General features: G+C 39.4%; 2 protein-coding genes across 2 annotated transcripts; one reads left to right on the top strand and one right to left on the bottom strand.

The window, feature by feature from the left end:
• The first annotated feature begins 1,299 nt into the window (after positions 1-1,299).
• LOC143845827 (chaperone protein dnaJ 6-like) lies at positions 1,300-20,361 on the top strand. The gene is made up of 8 exons (XM_077354231.1): positions 1,300-1,555; positions 18,523-18,621; positions 18,712-18,813; positions 18,905-18,964; positions 19,062-19,168; positions 19,252-19,334; positions 19,676-19,766; positions 19,834-20,361. The coding sequence occupies exons 1-8, from the start codon at positions 1,451-1,453 to the stop codon at positions 20,033-20,035; spliced, it is 849 nt and encodes a 282-aa protein (XP_077210346.1). The 5' UTR covers positions 1,300-1,450; the 3' UTR covers positions 20,036-20,361.
• On the bottom strand, positions 8,361-13,071 carry LOC143845794 (uncharacterized). Its single transcript, XM_077354205.1, has 3 exons — positions 12,415-13,071; positions 8,488-11,668; positions 8,361-8,392 (listed from the first exon to the last, which is right to left on the bottom strand). Exons 2-3 carry the CDS (start codon positions 10,463-10,465, stop codon positions 8,361-8,363), a joined length of 2,010 nt encoding a protein of 669 aa, XP_077210320.1. The 5' UTR covers positions 10,466-11,668; positions 12,415-13,071.
• Positions 20,362-20,774: the final 413 nt, after the last annotated feature.

Below are 20,774 nucleotides of genomic sequence, written 5' to 3'. Positions count from 1 at the left end.
CCTAGAAGCCCCTTTATATAAGGTGTGCAATAAGTTAGTTTTATCGGGCCAAAAAACACATAAAACAGGCAGCTTCGCCCTTGGACCGTAGGCAATGGTGGGCAAAGCCCACACATTGCCGAATAAACGGGCCTAGTCCGAGTCGCACACAATATTTCAGACCCTAAATGGGTTTGAATTAAGACACCCAACCCAACAAAAGATTATGGCTTGTATTGAAGTCCTTGTATGGAAAAACCCTTCCTTTTCAATTGATCTTCTTGCACATTGAGGTTGTATTGATTAATTTTTTCTGAAGTTTATGTGCTTTAAAATAATTTTAAATCTGAAATTTAGAACTGCTTCATGAATATTCAAAATTATTAAGAAAAGAAATAAAGAGTGGATGATCTAAACCATTCATTTTTTGGCCCTTTCATTGTTAGGCTGTGTCCCCGAAATGAGGGCCATAGGCACTATTCTTTTGTAGCCTTTACATCAAACGGTTGGGATTCAAGTAGGCCTAGGCTTTCCATTGTAGGGTTAGGATTGTCGGACTGCCTTGAATGAATATTGCCATATTGGATAGAAAAAACTCGACGATGGGCCATCCCCTATATGAAGTAGGTGGGCCCCTTTTTCAGAAATGTTTAAATCTCTAATCTTAAGCCTTCTTAACCTGCAATGTAGGGGTGCAAGTTTGGCCCTGTCAGCCCTGACCTGCCCTGAGCCCGAACAGGGTCAGGGCTGGATTTTCCAACCCTGAGGGCGGGTCAGGGTTCATTTTTTTAGACCCTGACTCAGGTCGGGTCGGGTTCTGGGTTAATGCCTCGGGTACCCTGACCTGGCCCGACCCTAAGTTTTCTACTATAGAATTGAATCATTTGTGCATGTTTCTTTTGCTAATGTTTTCTATTATCATGTTTCTTTAGATTATTATTATTAATTTTCTCTGTTGCCCGTCATATTGTCTTATTTTGTTCTCTTTCTCTGTTTATTGATCATTTTGTTCTATATGATAAATGGTTGCTTTATTTTTGGCACTTTAACAGGTATTTGCACTAGGGTCAATTAGGGCCGGACCCTGCCCAATCAGGGCTGGCCAAGGCCAGCACTGAGCCCTGTAGGGCGGGCAATGGGTTGAGGTTTTTCGGCCCTGACTCAGGGTCAGGGTGAGTCAGGGCCGAGATAATGGGATCTAGGGTTGGGCTAGGGTTTTGAAAAACCCGACCCAACCCGAGCCGGTTGCAGCCCTACTGCAATGTAAAGCGAATGCGAGAGCGCGGGAGTGTACGTTTATTGTAGAAAAAGAAAATGGCGGGAAATTTTCACCGAGAAAAGCGAGAAAATCAAATCAAATCCCTCCTTCAATTCAATGCCATAAAAAGGGAAACCCAGTCTTTCCCCCTCTCACTCTCTAATTTGCAGACAGTAGAAGATTTCGTCCTTCCACTTTCTCCCTGCAAAGGAAATGGCGAATAAGAAGAAAAGTAGGGTTTCCGATGAAAACAAAGAGCAACAGAACCCAGAAGATCTCAGAAGCAACTTCACGCTTAAAGATAAGAGCTTGTACGATGTAATTTTCTTTCTTTCTCTCCTTCCTCTTTATATTTTGTAAATTGCGATTTTCTTTTGTTTTCCTTTCATGAATTCGGCCATTAAAAGTTTTTCTTTTTTCTTTTTGTTGTTTTAGGGCTTGTTTATATGATTTTGTACCCTAGATGGATAATTTTCGTCTAAAAATGATACGATTGAAGAAATCTTTGATTCACTTGCATTTCCTTGTCTTTGGTGCTGATTTTGTTCTTCTTTTGTAGCTCTATTAGATATGATTTTTGTTTATTTATCGATTGGAATTTCTGTGCTTTTTTGTTAATAATCTTTTTCATACCAGTTCTTAAATATGTTTCTTCATAAAAAAAATGAAGATTTGCGCCTTTATTATATCTGCTCGATTGCTAAGTGGGATTTCATGCAATAATGAATTAGATACATCATATCTGTATGTTGAAGGTAATTCAATTGAAGCTAGGAAGTCCATGGAGATCTCTTCTAGTTGCATTTTTTGCAGTACTTTATGAAAAAAAGACTAACTTTAGGCCCTGTTTGGATTGCAAGAAAAACATTTCTATGGAAATTTTTTCCTTTTCATGATTATAGGGAAATTATATGATTAGGGTTAATTTTGAGTCATACAATCATAAATTGAAGCTTCCTCTAATTAAAATTTGAATAGGGTTTGTTCTAGCTATCTTTTTCTACTAACTTCTTAGATACTCAATTTAACCATTCTGCATGGTATGGTGGATGTGTCCTCTCTCCCTTGCTGTTGGGCTTATTATATATTTGCCTTAGTTACACCTACATCTGACATCTGCTCTATTTTTTTTTTCCAATTTTCACCGAGTAATTTTTCTAAGAGACGTGTAGGGAATTTAACTGGTTAGAACTCACCCCTAAAATCTAGCCATTAGAGGGTAGTTACCCATTCCCTTATAACACATCCGCATCCATCTCACTTTACTGATGTGGGATCTTTTTGCTTTTGCATGGAACCCCAACAATCCCCCCCTCCACGCGAAAGCAACATGGACAATCTTGCCCGTCCGCGTGGCGGCAACATGGGAACCATGAGATACTACACCGGGGTTTCCGAGTGTTGGGACCCGGGTAGAACTCACCCCTAAAAGCTAGCTGTTAAGGGGAGGGAACCCATTCCCTTATAAGCCCATCCACATCGTTACACTTTTCTGATGTGGGACTATTTTGCTTTCACGTGGAACCCCGTAGCAACCTCCACGTGGAAGCACCGTGGACAATCTCGCCCCTCCACGCGGCAGGAACGTGGGAACTACGAGATCTTCCCGGAGGGATTTTTCCGCCCTCAGAGGCATACCAGGGTTACTGAGATCTTCCCCGAAAGATATTTCCATCCTCGGAGGCTAAACCGGGGTTACCACGTGCCCAGCTCTGATACCACTTGTTGGGACCCAAGTCTTTCATTGCAAAAGACTTGCTAAGTGCCTTCTTCAACCTGTCAATCTTGTTAGTATCATGACCAACAATAAGCATATCATCTACAAAGAGCAAAAGAATAATAAAGTCACTGGCAGGAAATTTCTTAACAAAAACACAATGGTCAGAATTTGTTTTTGTGTATCCTTGCTCCCTTATGAACGAATCAAATTTCCTGTACCACTGTCTTGGAGCTAATTTGAGGCCATGCAAGCTCTTCTGCAACTTGCACACAAGATTCTCTTTGCCCTTAACTGTAACGACCCGATTTCCGTCGAGCCGCTACAAGCAAAAGAAAAACCCGCTGAAAAATACCATAATTTTTTTTTTTTTTATAAACTAAATTATTACATTTTTAAACTTGCCACAACCGCAAATCTTATTCAAATTTGAAACCCAAGTAAAAGTCGTAGTCTGAAATTAAACATAAGTCTTGCAAAATAAAATAAAATTTAAAGACAATGACATAGCACGTCATCGGAACCCAAGAACCAAACTCCACTACGCTCTCCTCTCCCCTTTCTCCTTCTAGGTCTCCTCATCAGCAAAGGCAGCATTCCCAATACTTTCGTTTCCTGTGGTTTAAACAACGTAAGCAAGATTTTCCAGTAACTAAGCTCAAGTACATCAAACAATAATGGTGAGAGGTAATGTAGAAGATCCCATGAAGAATATGCTGTTAAATGAAATATGAAACTATAAAGAAATAATATAAACCATAATGAAATAATTAAAGGAACTCACATCTTTAATGTATAAACTCTATAAATGACAATTCTATAAATGACATGCGACGGCTACACCCCGGGCTCATCTGGCATTTTCCCCTCTTTGTTTTATTCTTTCATTTATTTCCGTCCAGGTACCCTGCCTCACGACTTATCCACTACCCCCGTCTAAAGGTAGTGGCGGTTTTGGACTTTTGATTACGGATGACAGACATCATGTCAAGCCGCCTTAGGGATTATTTTCCCTTCGGTAAGATTATCAACACAAGGCTGCGCACTCTGATCGTGTTGACTTTTGACCATTTTGGTCCAAGGACGACACAACGGCCTCCCTTATATCCCCAACTATATGCCCATGACAAAGCAGAATAAAGCATAAAGTAATCCATTTTTTTGACTTTTGATAAACATCATGCAAAGCTAACTAGAATCAATCCAACATTAACAAGCCCATATTGAGAGATATACAAGAATAGTATACTGTCACTTGCCTTACACTTTTGCCGGATGAGAGAACCCACGAAGTCCTAAATAAGGATAAAGGATCACTCAACCTGAAAGTGAGACCAACACCCGATCACACTTGATTCACACCATATTACTATATCTAGCTTATAGAGGTTTTGGGGTGTTAAATATTCTTTCATTTTGGGGTTTTAAGTCATTGCTGAAATTTCAGATTCAATGAGTTAAATTTCATATTTAATGAGTTCATAAAAGTGCTGAAATTTTCGTTTTAAAAGGGTTCATAAGTGCTGAATTTTTTTTTTTTTTAAAAGGGTTCATAAAGGTGCTGAAATTTCAGTTTAAGTTGCTGAAATTTCAGTTTTAAAATGGTTTATAAGTTGCTGAAATTTCAGTTTTAAAATGGTTTATAAGTTGCTGAAATTTCAGTTTTAAAATGGTTTATAAGTTGCTGAAATTTCAGTTTAAAAGGTAAGTTTAAGTTGCTGAAATTTCAATTTTAAAAGGGTTTATAAGTTGCTGAAATTTCAGTTTTAAAATGGTTTATAAGTTGCTGAAATTTCAGTTTAAAATGCTGAAATTTCAGTTTAAAAGGTAATATCTTCGTTTTAAAAGGATTCATGAAGTTGCTGAAATTTCAGTTTTAAAAGAGTTTATAAGTTGCTGAAATTTCAGTTTTAAAAAGGTTTATAAGTTGCTGAAATTTCAGTTTTAAAAGATAATATCTTAACGTTTTAAATCTTGATCAAAGGTAATATCCTAACGTTTTAAATCTTGATCAAAGGGTACAACACTATGATCCATTTTTTTAGGTTAAGCAATATAGGGTACTTACTTGGAGTGGATTGAAGTTGGAATGGTTGGATCACCCACCTTCTTCACTTCTCCTCCTCTCCTTCTTCTTCTATTTCTCACTTTTTCTTTGCAAGGGAGAAATGAGCACACATTCTATTTGAAAGGAAAAAGAATGGCCAACTCAATTGGTTTCTTTCTTCCTCTTCTTTTTTTTTTATATTTTTATTTTGATGGTTAGATTCCTCCTCTTAGGTGTCATTTTTATATAATAGGTAGTTGTTGAGTTTTTGTTTAATAGGTAGTTGTTGGTTGTTGAGTTTTGTTTAATATGTAGTTGTTGGTTGTTGAGTTTTGTTTAATATGTAGTTGTTGGTTGTTGAGTTTTGTTTAATATGTAGTTGTTGGTTGTTGAGTTTTGTTTAATAGTTAGTTGTTGGTTGTTGAGTTTTGTTTAATATGTAGTTGTTGGTTGTTGAGTTTTGTTTAATAGTTAGTTGTTGGTTGTTGAGTTTTGTTTAATATGTAGTTGTTGGTTGTTGAGTTTTGTTTTGTTTTTATATTTGTTGCTAAAACAAGGACCCTTGATTCTTAGATCATTAGATCCAAGATGGATTGATGATCTAGGCCATTGATTTGACAATAAGGATAAAAATTTAGATTTTACAAAAATCATAAGGGAGATTGAAAAAGGTGGTCTTTACATTCTACCCCCCTTGTAAAGGAATTTCGTCCCCGAAATTCAACTCCCACAAGTATAGATTTAAAATCCTAGAGGTAAAACTGGAAAAATCCTTTTATCTACAAGCATAACTTGCAAAAGACAAAGACAAATCAATCTACTCTAAAATTTATTTTATTTTATTACCTTAGAAGAGTTCCGGAAATTTTTTCTGAACTTCCGACTCACGCTCCCAAGTAGCCTCTTCGACGCCGTGGTGACGCCAAAGCACTTTGACTAAGGGAATTGTCTTGTTCCTTAGGACTCTCTCCTTGTGCTCCAAAATGCGCACTGGCCCCTCGGAAAAGGACCAATCTCCCTGCAGCTCTACTTCGTCATCCACAAGAATGTGAGAAGGGTCGGGATGGTATAAGCGAAGCATGGACACATGAAATACATTATGCATCCGATCAAGGTTTGGAGGCAACTCCAGCTCATATGCTCGAGTTCCGACTCGCTTAGAGATACGATAAGGTCCGATGTAACGAGGGCTTAATTTTCCTTTTCTTCCGAATCTCATCACTGCCTTGAAAGGTGAGATCTTTACAAACACTTTATCTCCCACAGCGAACTCGAGCTCTCTACGCCGCTGATCAGCATAGCTTTTCTGCCTACTCTGTGCTACCTTCAATCTGTCTCTGATTAAAGTCACCATCTCTGCAGCCTCTTGTACAATTTTTGGCCCAAGCAAGTGCTTCTCTCCGGCTTCTACCCAACACAACGGGGTTCTGCAAGGACGACCATACAATGCTTCGAAGGGGGCCATCTGAATGCTCTGCTGATAACTATTGTTATAGGTGAACTCAGCCAAGGGCAAGTGCTGCTCCCAGTCTCCTCCAAAATCAAGAATGCAGGCTCTCAATAGATCTTCTATAATCTGATTTACCCTCTCCGTCTGGCCATCAGTTTGAGGGTGATAGGCAGTGCTAAAGTTCAACTTCGAACCCAAGGCCCCATGCAATTTACGCCAAAAGTTGGAGGTAAATCTGGTGTCTCTATCTGATACAATAGATGAAGGCACACCATGCAATCTGATGATTTGCTCAACATAAACCTCTGCCATCTTGTCCAAAGTCCAAGTCTTCTTCATGGGAATGAAGTGTGCGGACTTGGTAAGACGGTCTACTATCACCCAGATGCTATCAAATCCACGCTTAGATCTTGGCAATCCCATGACAAAATCCATGGACAGACTGTCCCACTTCCATTCAGGGATTTCCAAAGGTTCAAGAGTACCCCCAGGTTTCTGGTGCTCGATTTTAACCTTCTGACAAGTCAAGCATTTAGAAACATAATCAGCCACATCTCTTTTCATTCCACTCCACCAGAAGTTCCTCTTCAAGTCTTGATACATCTTAGTGCTACCCGGATGGATGGTGTAGCGAGACTTATGAGCCTCATCTAAGATGCTCTTCCTGAGATCTTCCTTAGCCGGTACACAAATCCGACCTTTAAGATAAAGACAATCATCTGGTCGAATAGATAATTCTGGCCTGGAATCTATAACAGTCCGCAACTGAATAATCTCAGTATCAGCAACTTGAGCTGATCTGATCGACTCTAACAAGTCCGACTGTACTCGTAAGTTGGCTATGAACGAACTTTCACCAATCTCACAAGTCCCCAGTGATAGATCCCTAAATTGTTCCAGAAGTCTCCATTCCTCCATCATCAAGCAAGCCATTGAAGTACGACCCTGCCTGCTAAGGGCATCTGCCACAACATTGGCCTTCCCAGGATGGTAGCTCAAGTTGAAATCATAATCTTTCAGGAACTCGAGCCACCTCCTCTGGCGCATGTTTAATTCCTTCTGATCAAAGAGGTACTTGAGGCTTTTGTGATCTGTGAATATTTCAAATTTTACCCCATACAAATAATGCCGCCAGATTTTGAGCGCAAATACCACCGCTGCTAGCTCCAAATCATGAGTGGGATAGTTTACTTCATGCCTCTTCAATTGACGTGACCCATAGGCGATCACCCTACCTGTCTGCATGAGTACACAACCCAATCCCTTGATGGAAGCATCACTGTACACAACATACTCCCCTCCTTCAGAAGGAAGAATGAGAACTGGCGCAGAAGTTAACTTCTTCTTCAACTCCTGAAAACTTTGCTCACATTCATCATTCCAGACAAACTTTGCATTTTTTCTAGTCAACTTTGTCAAGGGACCCGCCAATGTAGAGAAACCTTCCACAAACCTTCTGTAATACCCTGCCAAGCCCAAGAAGCTCCTGATCTCAGTCGCATTGGTGGGTTGCTTCCACAATGTAACTGCCTCAATTTTTGCTGGGTCGACTGAGATACCATCTTTAGAGACCACGTGACCTAAAAATGTCACGCTCTCTAACCAAAATTCGCACTTGGAGAACTTGGCAAACAATTGATTATGTCTTAAAGTCTCAAGTACTTGCCTCAAATGATTTACATGATCATCCCTGGACTTCGAATAGATGAGGATATCATCAATAAATACTACTACGAACAGATCTAAGAAGGGCTTGAAGATTCTGTTCATCACATCCATGAATATTGCCGGGGCATTTGTCAACCCAAACGACATCACTACAAATTCAAAATGGCCATAACGGGTCCTGAATGCAGTCTTAGGAATGTCATCATCCCTGGCTCGCAGTTGATGATACCCTGATCTGAGGTCAATCTTGGAAAAGTAGCAGGCTCCTTGCAGCTGGTCAAAGAGATCGTCAATCCTCGGTAAGGGATATCGATTCTTAATGGTGACTTTGTTCAGCTGTCGATAATCAATACATAGACGGAGGCTACCATCCTTCTTCTTAACAAATAAAACAGGAGCACCCCACGGCGAAGAACTTGGCCTGATGAATCCCTTCTCAAGTAATTCAGACAATTGCTCCTTCAGTTCCTTTAGCTCAGCAGGGGCCATCCTATATGGTGCCTTGGATATAGGCTTGGTCCCTAACTCGAGGTCGATGGTGAAGTCAACCTCTCTGTGGGGAGGTAGATCAGTGAGGTCCTCGGGAAAGACATCGAGAAACTCCCTCACTACAGGAATATGTGCCGCTGAAAGTTCAAGTTTATCATCTTCTTTTTTTACATAAGCGAGATAGCATTCGCAACCCTTGCTTATCAATTTCTGAGCCTTGAGCGCTGCAATTATTCTGATCTTCTTAGGGCATTTCACACCCTCAAATACAAACTCCTCCTCTCCAGGAATACTAAATTTGACCAACTTATGGAAGCAATCAACACTGGCGTGATAAGATGCCAGCCAATCCATGCCGAGAATGACCTTGAAGTCATTCATATCCAATAAGACAAGGTCTCCCAGAAGCTCCCTATCCCTTATCTTAATTACACAACCCTTACATACTAAATCTGTAACTACTACATCCCCTATAGGCGTAACAACTCTTAAAGAATTCAGCAAAGGTACAGGGATTAGATTTAATTCTTGAGCAAAGACAGGAGATATGAAGGATAGAGTAGAGCCAGAATCAATCAAAATATGAGCAGGCACATGGTTAATAAAGAGCTGACCTTCGATAACCGCATCTGAAGCCTCTGCATCCTGCTGGCTTAGGGCAAAGACTCGATTCACTGGTGTCTGAGGTGCATTTCTTCCCTGGTTCTGGGTACGGTTCTGGTTTTCCCTCCACAGGATTTGCTGCTGTGCAAGTGGGGGTCGAGGCTGATTCTGCTGCTGCTGCAGATTTCCCATTGTCTTGCCATTCTGATTCACATAGGGCGGCACAAATTTCTGATCCCTCCCTGTTGTTCTAAACTCCTGGCGCTTGATCCTAGGACAATTTCTCTGCTTGTGCGAAGGATCTCCGCAATTAAAACAAACATTCATAGTCCTCCAGCACTGACCACTATGAGCTTTTTCACAAATAGGGCATACTGCTCTAGATGGAGTACCACTATCTGTCCTTTGCTTCTTAGGGGGAGGCATCTGACTTCTATTTGCAGAAAACTGAACTCGCGTCGCCTGCACTAACTTTTCACTGCGCTCTGCAACTTCAGCCATCTCACAGGCTTCTACCAAAGTCTGAGGTCTCAGATTGATGATGTTCGCCATGATAGAAGGGCGAAGACCATCGATAAATTTCCTTACCTTGTCTTCCTCGGTAGCGGCGTACCCGTGTGCATACCTCGACAATTGTCTAAATTTGGCCCCATACTGGGCCACAGTCAATACTCCCTGACTCAACGACGCAAACTTAGATGCCAATGCGTTCTTCACATGAGCTGGGAAATACTGATTATTAAATCGTACCTTGAATTGAGCCCATGACTCATCCTTCGCTGCAGGATAACTTTGCTCAACCGATCCCCACCATACACCAGCGTCAGCTTTCAGCAAGAAGGTGGCAAGACGAATCCTCTGAGCATTGGAGCAATCCATGACGGCGAAGATACGCTCAACTTCTACTATCCAATGGTCCGCCGCCAAGGGATCCCCTGCCCCGGAGAATTCAGGAGGGTGATAATCCCTAAACTGCCGATGAAGTAAGGAGGAGTCTACTACTGCCCTCAGCTCCTGACCTGCTACTGCCCTCATCTCCTGACGTCCTGCAAGTGACGCCGCAATGTTCTGAAGCGCAGCCTGATTGGCTTCCTGAGCCTGTGCTAAGGCAACTTGATTGGCGGCTTGCGTCTGAGCCTGTCCTCTCAAGAGCTCTGCAATCATAACCAACGGGTCCTGACCTTGACCTTCCTCATTCTGGTCATTTGCTGAGCTAGCATTCCCTCTTCTATGGTATGTCTTGTTTGGTTGCATCTGTAAGATGAACAAACCAAATTAATTGTATACATAAACAAGGAGTATTCCTTGTAAGCTTCTTGCTAATAGCATAGTATTTTAGACTCTTATATCTTGTCCTACTACCCCTTTCCTAGACGTACCCAAACTCACAACCCAAGTTTTTCGAAAACCTAGTGCTCTGATACCAAAACTGTAACGACCCGATTTCCGTCGAGCCGCTACAAGCAAAAGAAAAACCCGCTGAAAAATACCATAATTTTTTTTTTTTTTATAAACTAAATTATTACATTTTTAAACTTGCCACAACCGCAAATCTTATTCAAATTTGAAACCCAAGTAAAAGTCGTAGTCTGAAATTAAACATAAGTCTTGCAAAATAAAATAAAATTTAAAGACAATGACATAGCACGTCATCGGAACCCAAGAACCAAACTCCACTACGCTCTCCTCTCCCCTTTCTCCTTCTAGGTCTCCTCATCAGCAAAGGCAGCATTCCCAATACTTTCGTTTCCTGTGGTTTAAACAACGTAAGCAAGATTTTCCAGTAACTAAGCTCAAGTACATCAAACAATAATGGTGAGAGGTAATGTAGAAGATCCCATGAAGAATATGCTGTTAAATGAAATATGAAACTATAAAGAAATAATATAAACCATAATGAAATAATTAAAGGAACTCACATCTTTAATGTATAAACTCTATAAATGACAATTCTATAAATGACATGCGACGGCTACACCCCGGGCTCATCTGGCATTTTCCCCTCTTTGTTTTATTCTTTCATTTATTTCCGTCCAGGTACCCTGCCTCACGACTTATCCACTACCCCCGTCTAAAGGTAGTGGCGGTTTTGGACTTTTGATTACGGATGACAGACATCATGTCAAGCCGCCTTAGGGATTATTTTCCCTTCGGTAAGATTATCAACACAAGGCTGCGCACTCTGATCGTGTTGACTTTTGACCATTTTGGTCCAAGGACGACACAACGGCCTCCCTTATATCCCCAACTATATGCCCATGACAAAGCAGAATAAAGCATAAAGTAATCCATTTTTTTGACTTTTGATAAACATCATGCAAAGCTAACTAGAATCAATCCAACATTAACAAGCCCATATTGAGAGATATACAAGAATAGTATACTGTCACTTGCCTTACACTTTTGCCGGATGAGAGAACCCACGAAGTCCTAAATAAGGATAAAGGATCACTCAACCTGAAAGTGAGACCAACACCCGATCACACTTGATTCACACCATATTACTATATCTAGCTTATAGAGGTTTTGGGGTGTTAAATATTCTTTCATTTTGGGGTTTTAAGTCATTGCTGAAATTTCAGATTCAATGAGTTAAATTTCATATTTAATGAGTTCATAAAAGTGCTGAAATTTTCGTTTTAAAAGGGTTCATAAGTGCTGAATTTTTTTTTTTTTTAAAAGGGTTCATAAAGGTGCTGAAATTTCAGTTTAAGTTGCTGAAATTTCAGTTTTAAAATGGTTTATAAGTTGCTGAAATTTCAGTTTTAAAATGGTTTATAAGTTGCTGAAATTTCAGTTTTAAAATGGTTTATAAGTTGCTGAAATTTCAGTTTAAAAGGTAAGTTTAAGTTGCTGAAATTTCAATTTTAAAAGGGTTTATAAGTTGCTGAAATTTCAGTTTTAAAATGGTTTATAAGTTGCTGAAATTTCAGTTTAAAATGCTGAAATTTCAGTTTAAAAGGTAATATCTTCGTTTTAAAAGGATTCATGAAGTTGCTGAAATTTCAGTTTTAAAAGAGTTTATAAGTTGCTGAAATTTCAGTTTTAAAAAGGTTTATAAGTTGCTGAAATTTCAGTTTTAAAAGATAATATCTTAACGTTTTAAATCTTGATCAAAGGTAATATCCTAACGTTTTAAATCTTGATCAAAGGGTACAACACTATGATCCATTTTTTTAGGTTAAGCAATATAGGGTACTTACTTGGAGTGGATTGAAGTTGGAATGGTTGGATCACCCACCTTCTTCACTTCTCCTCCTCTCCTTCTTCTTCTATTTCTCACTTTTTCTTTGCAAGGGAGAAATGAGCACACATTCTATTTGAAAGGAAAAAGAATGGCCAACTCAATTGGTTTCTTTCTTCCTCTTCTTTTTTTTTTTATATTTTTATTTTGATGGTTAGATTCCTCCTCTTAGGTGTCATTTTTATATAATAGGTAGTTGTTGAGTTTTTGTTTAATAGGTAGTTGTTGGTTGTTGAGTTTTGTTTAATATGTAGTTGTTGGTTGTTGAGTTTTGTTTAATATGTAGTTGTTGGTTGTTGAGTTTTGTTTAATATGTAGTTGTTGGTTGTTGAGTTTTGTTTAATAGTTAGTTGTTGGTTGTTGAGTTTTGTTTAATATGTAGTTGTTGGTTGTTGAGTTTTGTTTAATAGTTAGTTGTTGGTTGTTGAGTTTTGTTTAATATGTAGTTGTTGGTTGTTGAGTTTTGTTTTGTTTTTATATTTGTTGCTAAAACAAGGACCCTTGATTCTTAGATCATTAGATCCAAGATGGATTGATGATCTAGGCCATTGATTTGACAATAAGGATAAAAATTTAGATTTTACAAAAATCATAAGGGAGATTGAAAAAGGTGGTCTTTACATTAACAACAAACCCTTCCGGTTGCTTCATTTAGATTTCTTCTTCCAAGTCATCGTGGAGAAATGCTGTTTTGACATCTAGTTGTTCAATGTCCAGGTTTAGGGAAGCAGCTAAACTGAGGACAACTCTAATAGAGGACATCTTCACCACTGGTGCAAAAATTTCATCAAAGTCTATACCCTTCTTTTGGCCAAAACCCTTCACAACCAGTCTTGCCCTGTACCTTGGCTGTGGATTTCCTTCTTCGGTCTTTAATCTGAATACCCATTTGTTGTTGAGTGCTTTCTTGCCCTTGGGCAGTTTTACCAGCTCAAAAGTGTTCTCATGCAAGGATTTCATCTCCTCTTGCATACTTTTCAGCCACTGACTCTTCTGCTCATATTCTATGGCTTTCTGATAACATTCTGGTTGCCCTCCATCTGTAAGCATCACATAGTCTTCTTGTTGATATCTCCAGGAGGGGTATCGTTCTCTATTAAACCTTCTGACTTGAGGCTCTACCTCAATCTCATCAACTGTAGGAACATTAGATGTGGGCTCATTCTGATCTATACTCTGGTTCTGTTGTAACTCTCCCCCTTGACTCTGACTAGTGGGAGGAACTGAAAAACTGTTCTGAATGAAATTGAGGGGTATCTCGCTGGGGGACTCTGGCTTCTCAGTCTTCTCAATATCTGTGATGGTTTGATTCTCAAAGAATGTTACATCTCTACTTCTCACAACTTTTCTTCTCTTTGGATCCCAAAATCTGTAACCAAAGTCATCACGGCCATATCCCAAGAAGGTACACTCCTTGGCCTTCCCATCAAGCTTGGCTCTTTCATCTTTAGGAATGTGAATAAAGGCCCTGCAACCGAACACTCTCAAGTGCCAATATGAAACATCCTTCCTTGTCCACACTCTCTCTGGAATACCACCCTTCAAAGAAGTTGAGGGAGTAAGGTTGATTACATCAACCGCTGTCATCAATGCCTCACACCAAAATATCTTCGGCAGCTTCGCATAAGTGAGCATGCATACAATCCTTTCACAAATGGTTCTGTTCATTCTCTCAGCGACTCCATTGTGCTGCGGAGTCTTGGGAACTGTCTTCTCAAGCTTGATACCATAAAGCATGCAATATTTTTTCAAATGGCCGGCGATACTCACTTCCATTGTCTGACCGAACTCATAGTAGCTTCCTTCCAGTTTGTCTTTACACCTCAGCATGGAATTTCTTGAAAGCTTCTAATACCTGGTCCTTGCTTTTCAAAACATATGCCCAAATCTTTCTTGAATGGTCATCAATAAAAGTAACAAAATAAGATGCACCACTCAAACTTCTATCACCCATAGAACAACCATTATGAACAAGATCAAGAATATTAGCTTTCTAGACGGAGGCAAACTATGAAAAGCTACTCTATGATTCCTACCAATAATGCAGTGTGTGCATGACTTCAGAGATGTACCTGACATACTGATAGGAAGAAGCTTCTTCTTCACAAGACCCTGAAGTCCCTTCTCACTCAAGTGCCCAAGCCGATTATGCCACTACTCTGTGGAGGATTCACTTTCTATGGTATTCACACCTCCTTTGCTTAGGAGGTTCATATGTGTGTAATACAACGTACCATTCTTCTTTCCTCTCTCCAAGATTAAGGAACCCTTCGTGAGCTTCCAAGCCCCATGACCAAAATAACTCTGATATCCTTCATCATCTAGCTGACCAATGAATATCAAACTAAGGCAGATCTCTGGGACGTGTCTAACATTCCTCAAATGCTGCCTACACCCAGTATTGGTCTCCAACCACACATCTCCCAAGCCTTCAATCTTGCACCTTGCTTTGTTTCCCATTCTAACAAAGCCATGGTCACCCTCATTATAGGAAGAAAATATCTCCCTACGAGCAGTAATGTGAAATGAGGCTGCATAATTGACAACCCATGTGGTGTCCTGGCAAGTGAGATTAATACTGTTATCATCACAGATAATAAAGGTGTCTTCGTCATCTGAAGTAACTGCTACTTCTTTCTTTTTCTTATCTTCGTCTTTTTCCTTAGCTTGGTCCCTCTTGAATTTTCTGCACTCTTTCTGTATGTGTCCAGGCAACTCGCAATAATAACAAGTAATCCCCTTTCTTGTTCTGGATTTACTTCTGGACTTACTTCTGTCTTTCTTGTTCTGAGAGTTTTTCCCTTTATATTCCCATGATACTTTGGTCTTGCTTCTCCCCCGATTTTCTGTAACAAGTGCCTCGGAGTGTGAAGCAAAAATCCCCTGTTCTTTCCTCCTATTTTCTTCGTTCAGTATACTCTCCTTGACCATATTCAAGGATACGTTCCCATTTGGAGCTGAGTTACTAACGGTTACAAGTTACAACCAAGGTCTCCCAACTATCAGGTAGGGAACCCAACAAGATCAATGCTTGTACTTCATCACCGAAGTCCATCTTCATGGCAATTAACTGATTTAACACTTCCTGGAACTTGCTGAGGTATTCGGTGGCATTCTGTCCATCCTGTAGTCTCATACGAATAAGCTTCCTAATCATGAAGGCCTTATGCTGCGAGTTCTTGCTCTCATACATATCCTCCAATTTCTTCCAAAGCTCGTAGGCATCAGTTTCCTGAGCGACATGATGGATAATGCTATGATCAACACACTGCCTAATCATAGCAATAACTTTCCGATTGAGTTTCTTCTAATCGGCATCATTTGTCGCTGTTGGTTTGACCCCCTGTAATTCAATAGGGTCAAGTAGGTCCTTGCTACAAAGTAGATCTTCCATAACTGTTTTCCATATGGAATAATTCGAATGCTTCAGTCTAAACAAAGCACTCCCGCTTGATTCTTCCATTTTGGACATACACAAGAATACGGAACCACTGAAACCTGACTGCTTTGATACCAGTTATTGGGTAAAAACTGCTCTCCCCTTTGTGTGAATCAAATTAAATACTATCACAAGTAATATAACCTGGAAAAATAATGCAACCACATCACAGAAATAGACACGATATTTTTACGTGGAAACCCCTTGGTGTGGGGATAAAAAACCACGGGACCGAAGTCCGATCAAATCTACCACTATTAATAATAATGGGTACACAAAGTTCTCTCTAGATCCACTAGAGGTTCACAAAATAATAGAACACATCACACTTAGGTGGATTTCAACAATAGTCAAAGAGAAAGTGGATAGATCTCACCAAAAGTGGGTTTTCTGAAGTACCTACTAAAGATGGCTTCTTGGCGATCTAGACCGTTCACTTTGTAGCCCTTCCCGTGAGGAACAACATATTGAAATTTGGGTGAAATCGGAGCAAGAACGACCATTGGTTCTTCCGGCGAAGTTTTGGGATTTCTTCCCCTTTTCGTCGAGCTTCAATCAGCGTGCCTATTCTCTTCTCTCAAATTTCTCTCTCACACTCACTCTAACTGCCCACGTTTCTTTTTTTCTTTTCTTTTTTTGTAGATAACTATGAGATAAAAAGAGGTTTTATCTCTAACCTATTTGGGCTCGTAGTTCCCACGTTCCTACGCCGTGGAGGGGCGAGATTGTCCACGGTGCTTTCTCGTGGAGGGGGAGATTGTTAGGGGGTTCCACGTGAAAGCAAAATAGTCCCACATCGGAAAAGTGCAACGATGTGGATGGGCTTATAAGGGAATGGGTTCCCTCCCCTTAACAACTAGCTTTTAGGGGTGTTCTACCTGGGTCCCAACACTGAGATCTTCCCCGATGTTGTGATCCAAGGTAAGAGGAATAGGAGAAAGGGGGGAAAAGAGAATAAGTAGGGGAGGAGAGGAAGAATAGGAGGGAATGAGAAGAGATAAGAAGCAAGAAGAGAGAAGACAAGAAATCAGAGAGGAGAAATAGAAGAATAAGAGGAGGAGAAGAATAGGGGAAGAAGAGGATGAGAAGAAGAAGAGGGATAGGGGAGAATCTTGTTCTCAATTCATTAATTCATAATCAAAATCTAAAAACCCTAATACATGAGGCCTATATATAGGCAATTAAAATAACCTGGAAATAAATGGACATGGAAAATAAAATTCCTAAAAACTAAAGCATGGAAATAAAAATTTAGAAACTAAATGACATGGAAATAAAAATCCTAAAAGTTCTAATGGGCAAATATGCCACTTATTGGGCGTACAATACGCATTACTCGAGGGACATTTCCTCCTTCGGAGGCAAACCAGGGTTACCACGCTCTGAGCTTTGATACCATTTGTAGGGAATTTAACCAGGTAGAACTCACCCCTAAAAGCTAGTAGAGGGAGGGTGCTCATTCCCTTATGACCCATCCACATCCATCTCACTTTACCGATGTGGGATCTTTTTGCTTTTGCGTGGAACCCCAACAAGACGGCTGCCCCAATTAAGTATTCGATTTATTATGTTGCTCTTATACATTACCAGATCAATACATAATAATGTTCATGTTATCAGTGAAATGCCTAAAAGTATGGACTGAATATTCTCCCAGTTCCATTGAAGCAGGCAACCTAGATCAATATCTTGGATTGATACTGATGTTGTTTTTCTAAGCTTAATCATGATCATTTGTCTCTACAATATTCATAGGGAGGTGATGGTTGCACTGAATGCCCTAACCACGGAATACTTCCTATCACTGCTTTGATTTTTGACATTTCAGAGCCCAATTGGATTTACGCAATGAAAATTCTGTGATTAAGTGTAACCCATCTCAATATACTGGATACTAGCAGTGAAGAAAGTTGACAGTAAATTTGTAGAGAATGGCTGTTGAGTGTATGGATCTTTTTTTTTTTAGCATATCATACATTAAATCAATACAAGTAAATAGATTTTGATTGTGTAATCAGAAGTTAAATGGATGAACCATTACGTTTCTAACAGACTTGAGCCCTAGGGGTCAGGAGCTCTTATCCGTACCCATCATAAGAAAAAGAAAAACAGAAATAGGTTTGATATTTATTGTGACTGTCAATATTCATCATTTGGTAGTCTTGAACATTTGGATTGATTGATGCCATCCATGTATGTCAATGATAACACACGTTAACCATGCATTCTTCCAAGCAAGACCTGAAACCCCAAGATGGACCATCACATGCTTACCTGCTATTGGTCTGTAAACTGCTTGTATATGAGTCCCTGCTGCATGAAAGGAAATAGACAGGTTTGGAGATACAAGCTCAATTAATTTCTCAATGGCTATGTATTGCCTCATAGTCAATTCATGGATAGCCAATCCACTTAAAACTATTTGCCTTCTAAATTATAATATGTATGGCACATGGTTGTTATCGTGGGTATCTACAAGTCCTTGTATACTTATGCTGAACTCAGCGGAAACACGCAGAACTCAGAGAAGTTATGATAATGTACGTGTGTTACTTGTGAATAGTGTTAATTCTTATTACTTTATTAGTTATCTGAGTATGAAAGGTTAACAACCTAGTGTTCTTGTAGATTCTCGGTGTGGAGAGAACGTCTTCTAAGCAGGAAATAAAGAAGGCATACTACAAGTTGGCCTTGCGTCTTCATCCTGATAAGAATCCCGGAGATGAGGTTCAGAATTCTGCGACTTGGATTATATTTCTTTAGGTGCTAAACTTAGGTCTATTCTATTCTCATTGTCTTTAGTTGCTTTGCTTGTAGGAAGCCAAAGAAAAATTTCAGCTCTTGCAGAAGGTGATATCAATTCTAGGGGATGAGGAGAAAAGGGCACTTTATGATCAAACTGGTTGTGTTGATGATGCTGTGGGTGTTTCCTGAAACTTGGTCTTTGTCTGTTGCTTTTTTTTTTTGGGAAGTAATGGAATATTAAGCAGCAATTTTCTGGAATAATCAGGAACTAGCAGGGGAAGTTGCTGAAAATCTGCAGGAATATTTCAGGTCTATCTACAAAAAGGTATTGTTTCTTCCCCCACAAGATGATGCTATTTAGGAGCCTGCCCTTTGTTATGCTTTTATAGTTGAGGAGATACCTCTATATATATTGGTGGCAGGTCACAGAGGCAGATATCGAAGAATTTGAAGCGAACTACAGAGGATCAGAGTCAGAGAAGAATGATTTAAAGGATTTTTATAAGAAGTGCAAGGGCAATATGAACAGGTATGCAATCTATTACTTTTTTGGTTTTTTACTCGTACTTATAAGGATTCAGCAGCTTGATAGTTGAAGAGTTTCTTATGCAGGGTCTTTTGTTACATGATTTGCTCTGACCTAAAACTGGATTCACACCGGTTCAAGGATATCATTGACGAGGCAATAGCTGCAGGTGTGGGCTCCTCTCAGTTATCCATGTATACCCTAGAATGGATTAGAATATTAATGGGATTATTAATCTAAGAAAATAGTATCCTGTTTTGTTCTGAGGACAAAAACAATATTAGGGGGCATTTTTTCAGTTCAGAAGCACAAATCACCAATGACTTTCTGCAAGTTCTTTTTTTTTGTAATCTCATCTCTTATTTCATTTTGGTGTGATCTGTTGTGATTTGTTTTTAATGTTGTACACGCTATTGATGCTATTCATGACCCTTTTCGCTCAGCTTCCATTTAGCATTGCCCTTGATTTGCAGAGGCAAGTAATCAACTAAAATTTTCTTTTATTTATAGGAGAGGTGAAGGCAACTAAAGCTTATCGGCAATGGGCAAAGCAAGTGTCTGAAACAAAATCACCAACGGAGCCTCTAAAAAGGAGGGGAAAGTATGTTTCCATTCACCCTTAATAATTCATGTATTCTTTTGTTGAAACTGACCTAATCCCCTTGCAGATCAAATAAGCAATCAGAAACTGATCTGGTTGCAGTCATCTCTCAGCGCCGAAACCAGAGAAAAGAGCAATTTGAATCCATGTTCTCTGCCTTAGAGAAAAAATACAGTGGGGGTAAGTCAGCCCTGGAACCTACAGAAGAAGAATTTGAGGCTCTAAGGAATAGGCTTGAAAAGGAAAGACAGACCAAAAAGCGGAAATAGTGGTGAAGCACCCAATTGAAAGGGTTATCTTGCTCTCAATGAAGCATCCAATTATTAAAGGGACTTTCCTCTGGGTAGAGCCTCTTGAGTAGAGCCTTGATCTTACAAGGGGACTTTCCTCTGCGCTTGCCATGTATTTTCCTCTTGAGTGCATGAACCTTGCATTGTTTCTTTTCCACTGTAATTTTATGTTGCTTTGCATGCATTAATGTTGTTTCTCTCTTGGCTTGAAGCTTTTTTGCTTTCTCCACGTTTCTTACTCTAGTTATTGTTATTGCATGGAGAACTGTTGTATTTGGAAATATTTATGGTTGATTTGTTGTGAACTCAATTTGCAATTTATAACTTCTTTTGGATTGCAGTTCATGTACTTAATGTAAATTGTAATCTCTTAGTAAACTACAATCTCCCAGCTAGTTTGGGACAAAGGCTTAGTTGAGTTGAGTTGAGTTAGTAAACTACAATCTAAAGATGCCCAGAAGTACAATTTGATAGTACATTTATAGGCTTACATAACCAGTCATAAAATTGTGTTTAAATAAGGAAAAAAGTGAAAATTTCCAAAGATACTTAAAATTGCAGTCTAAAATGCATGTAATTTTTAATTTATTTATTGAAGTCAGCTTTTTAGATCAATAGGCTTTTTCTAGTTGAATGAGAGCTATTGGGTATATTTGTATAAAAGGGAAAACCTATGTGCACTAAATTTTGATAGTAGCTCTCCTCACTTTCTTAAAAC

This window comes from Tasmannia lanceolata, unplaced genomic scaffold, assembly GCF_043159265.1.
Source record: "Tasmannia lanceolata isolate RefF3 unplaced genomic scaffold, GAP_Taslan_0.1 ptg000015l, whole genome shotgun sequence".
NCBI lineage: Eukaryota > Viridiplantae > Streptophyta > Magnoliopsida > Canellales > Winteraceae > Tasmannia > Tasmannia lanceolata.
The sequence above is the reverse complement of the archived record's forward strand: the minus strand, read 5'-3'. Positions and strand labels throughout refer to the sequence as shown.

Bases quoted from the DNA above. Each gene is read 5' to 3' on its own strand.
- LOC143845827 (XM_077354231.1), top strand. From the start codon at position 1,451: ATGGCGAATAAGAAGAAAAGTAGGGTTTCCGATGAAAACAAAGAGCAA. The intron at 18,814-18,904 runs GTGGGTGTTTCC...TGGAATAATCAG, and splicing joins CTGGTTGTGTTGATGATGCT to GAACTAGCAGGGGAAGTTGC. The intron at 19,169-19,251 runs GTATGCAATCTA...TTTCTTATGCAG, and splicing joins TGCAAGGGCAATATGAACAG to GGTCTTTTGTTACATGATTT.
- LOC143845794 (XM_077354205.1), bottom strand. From the start codon at position 10,465: ATGCAACCAAACAAGACATACCATAGAAGAGGGAATGCTAGCTCAGCA. The intron at 8,393-8,487 runs GTAGCCTCCGTC...CTCTTTGACCAG, and splicing joins ATTTGTTAAGAAGAAGGATG to CTGCAAGGAGCCTGCTACTT.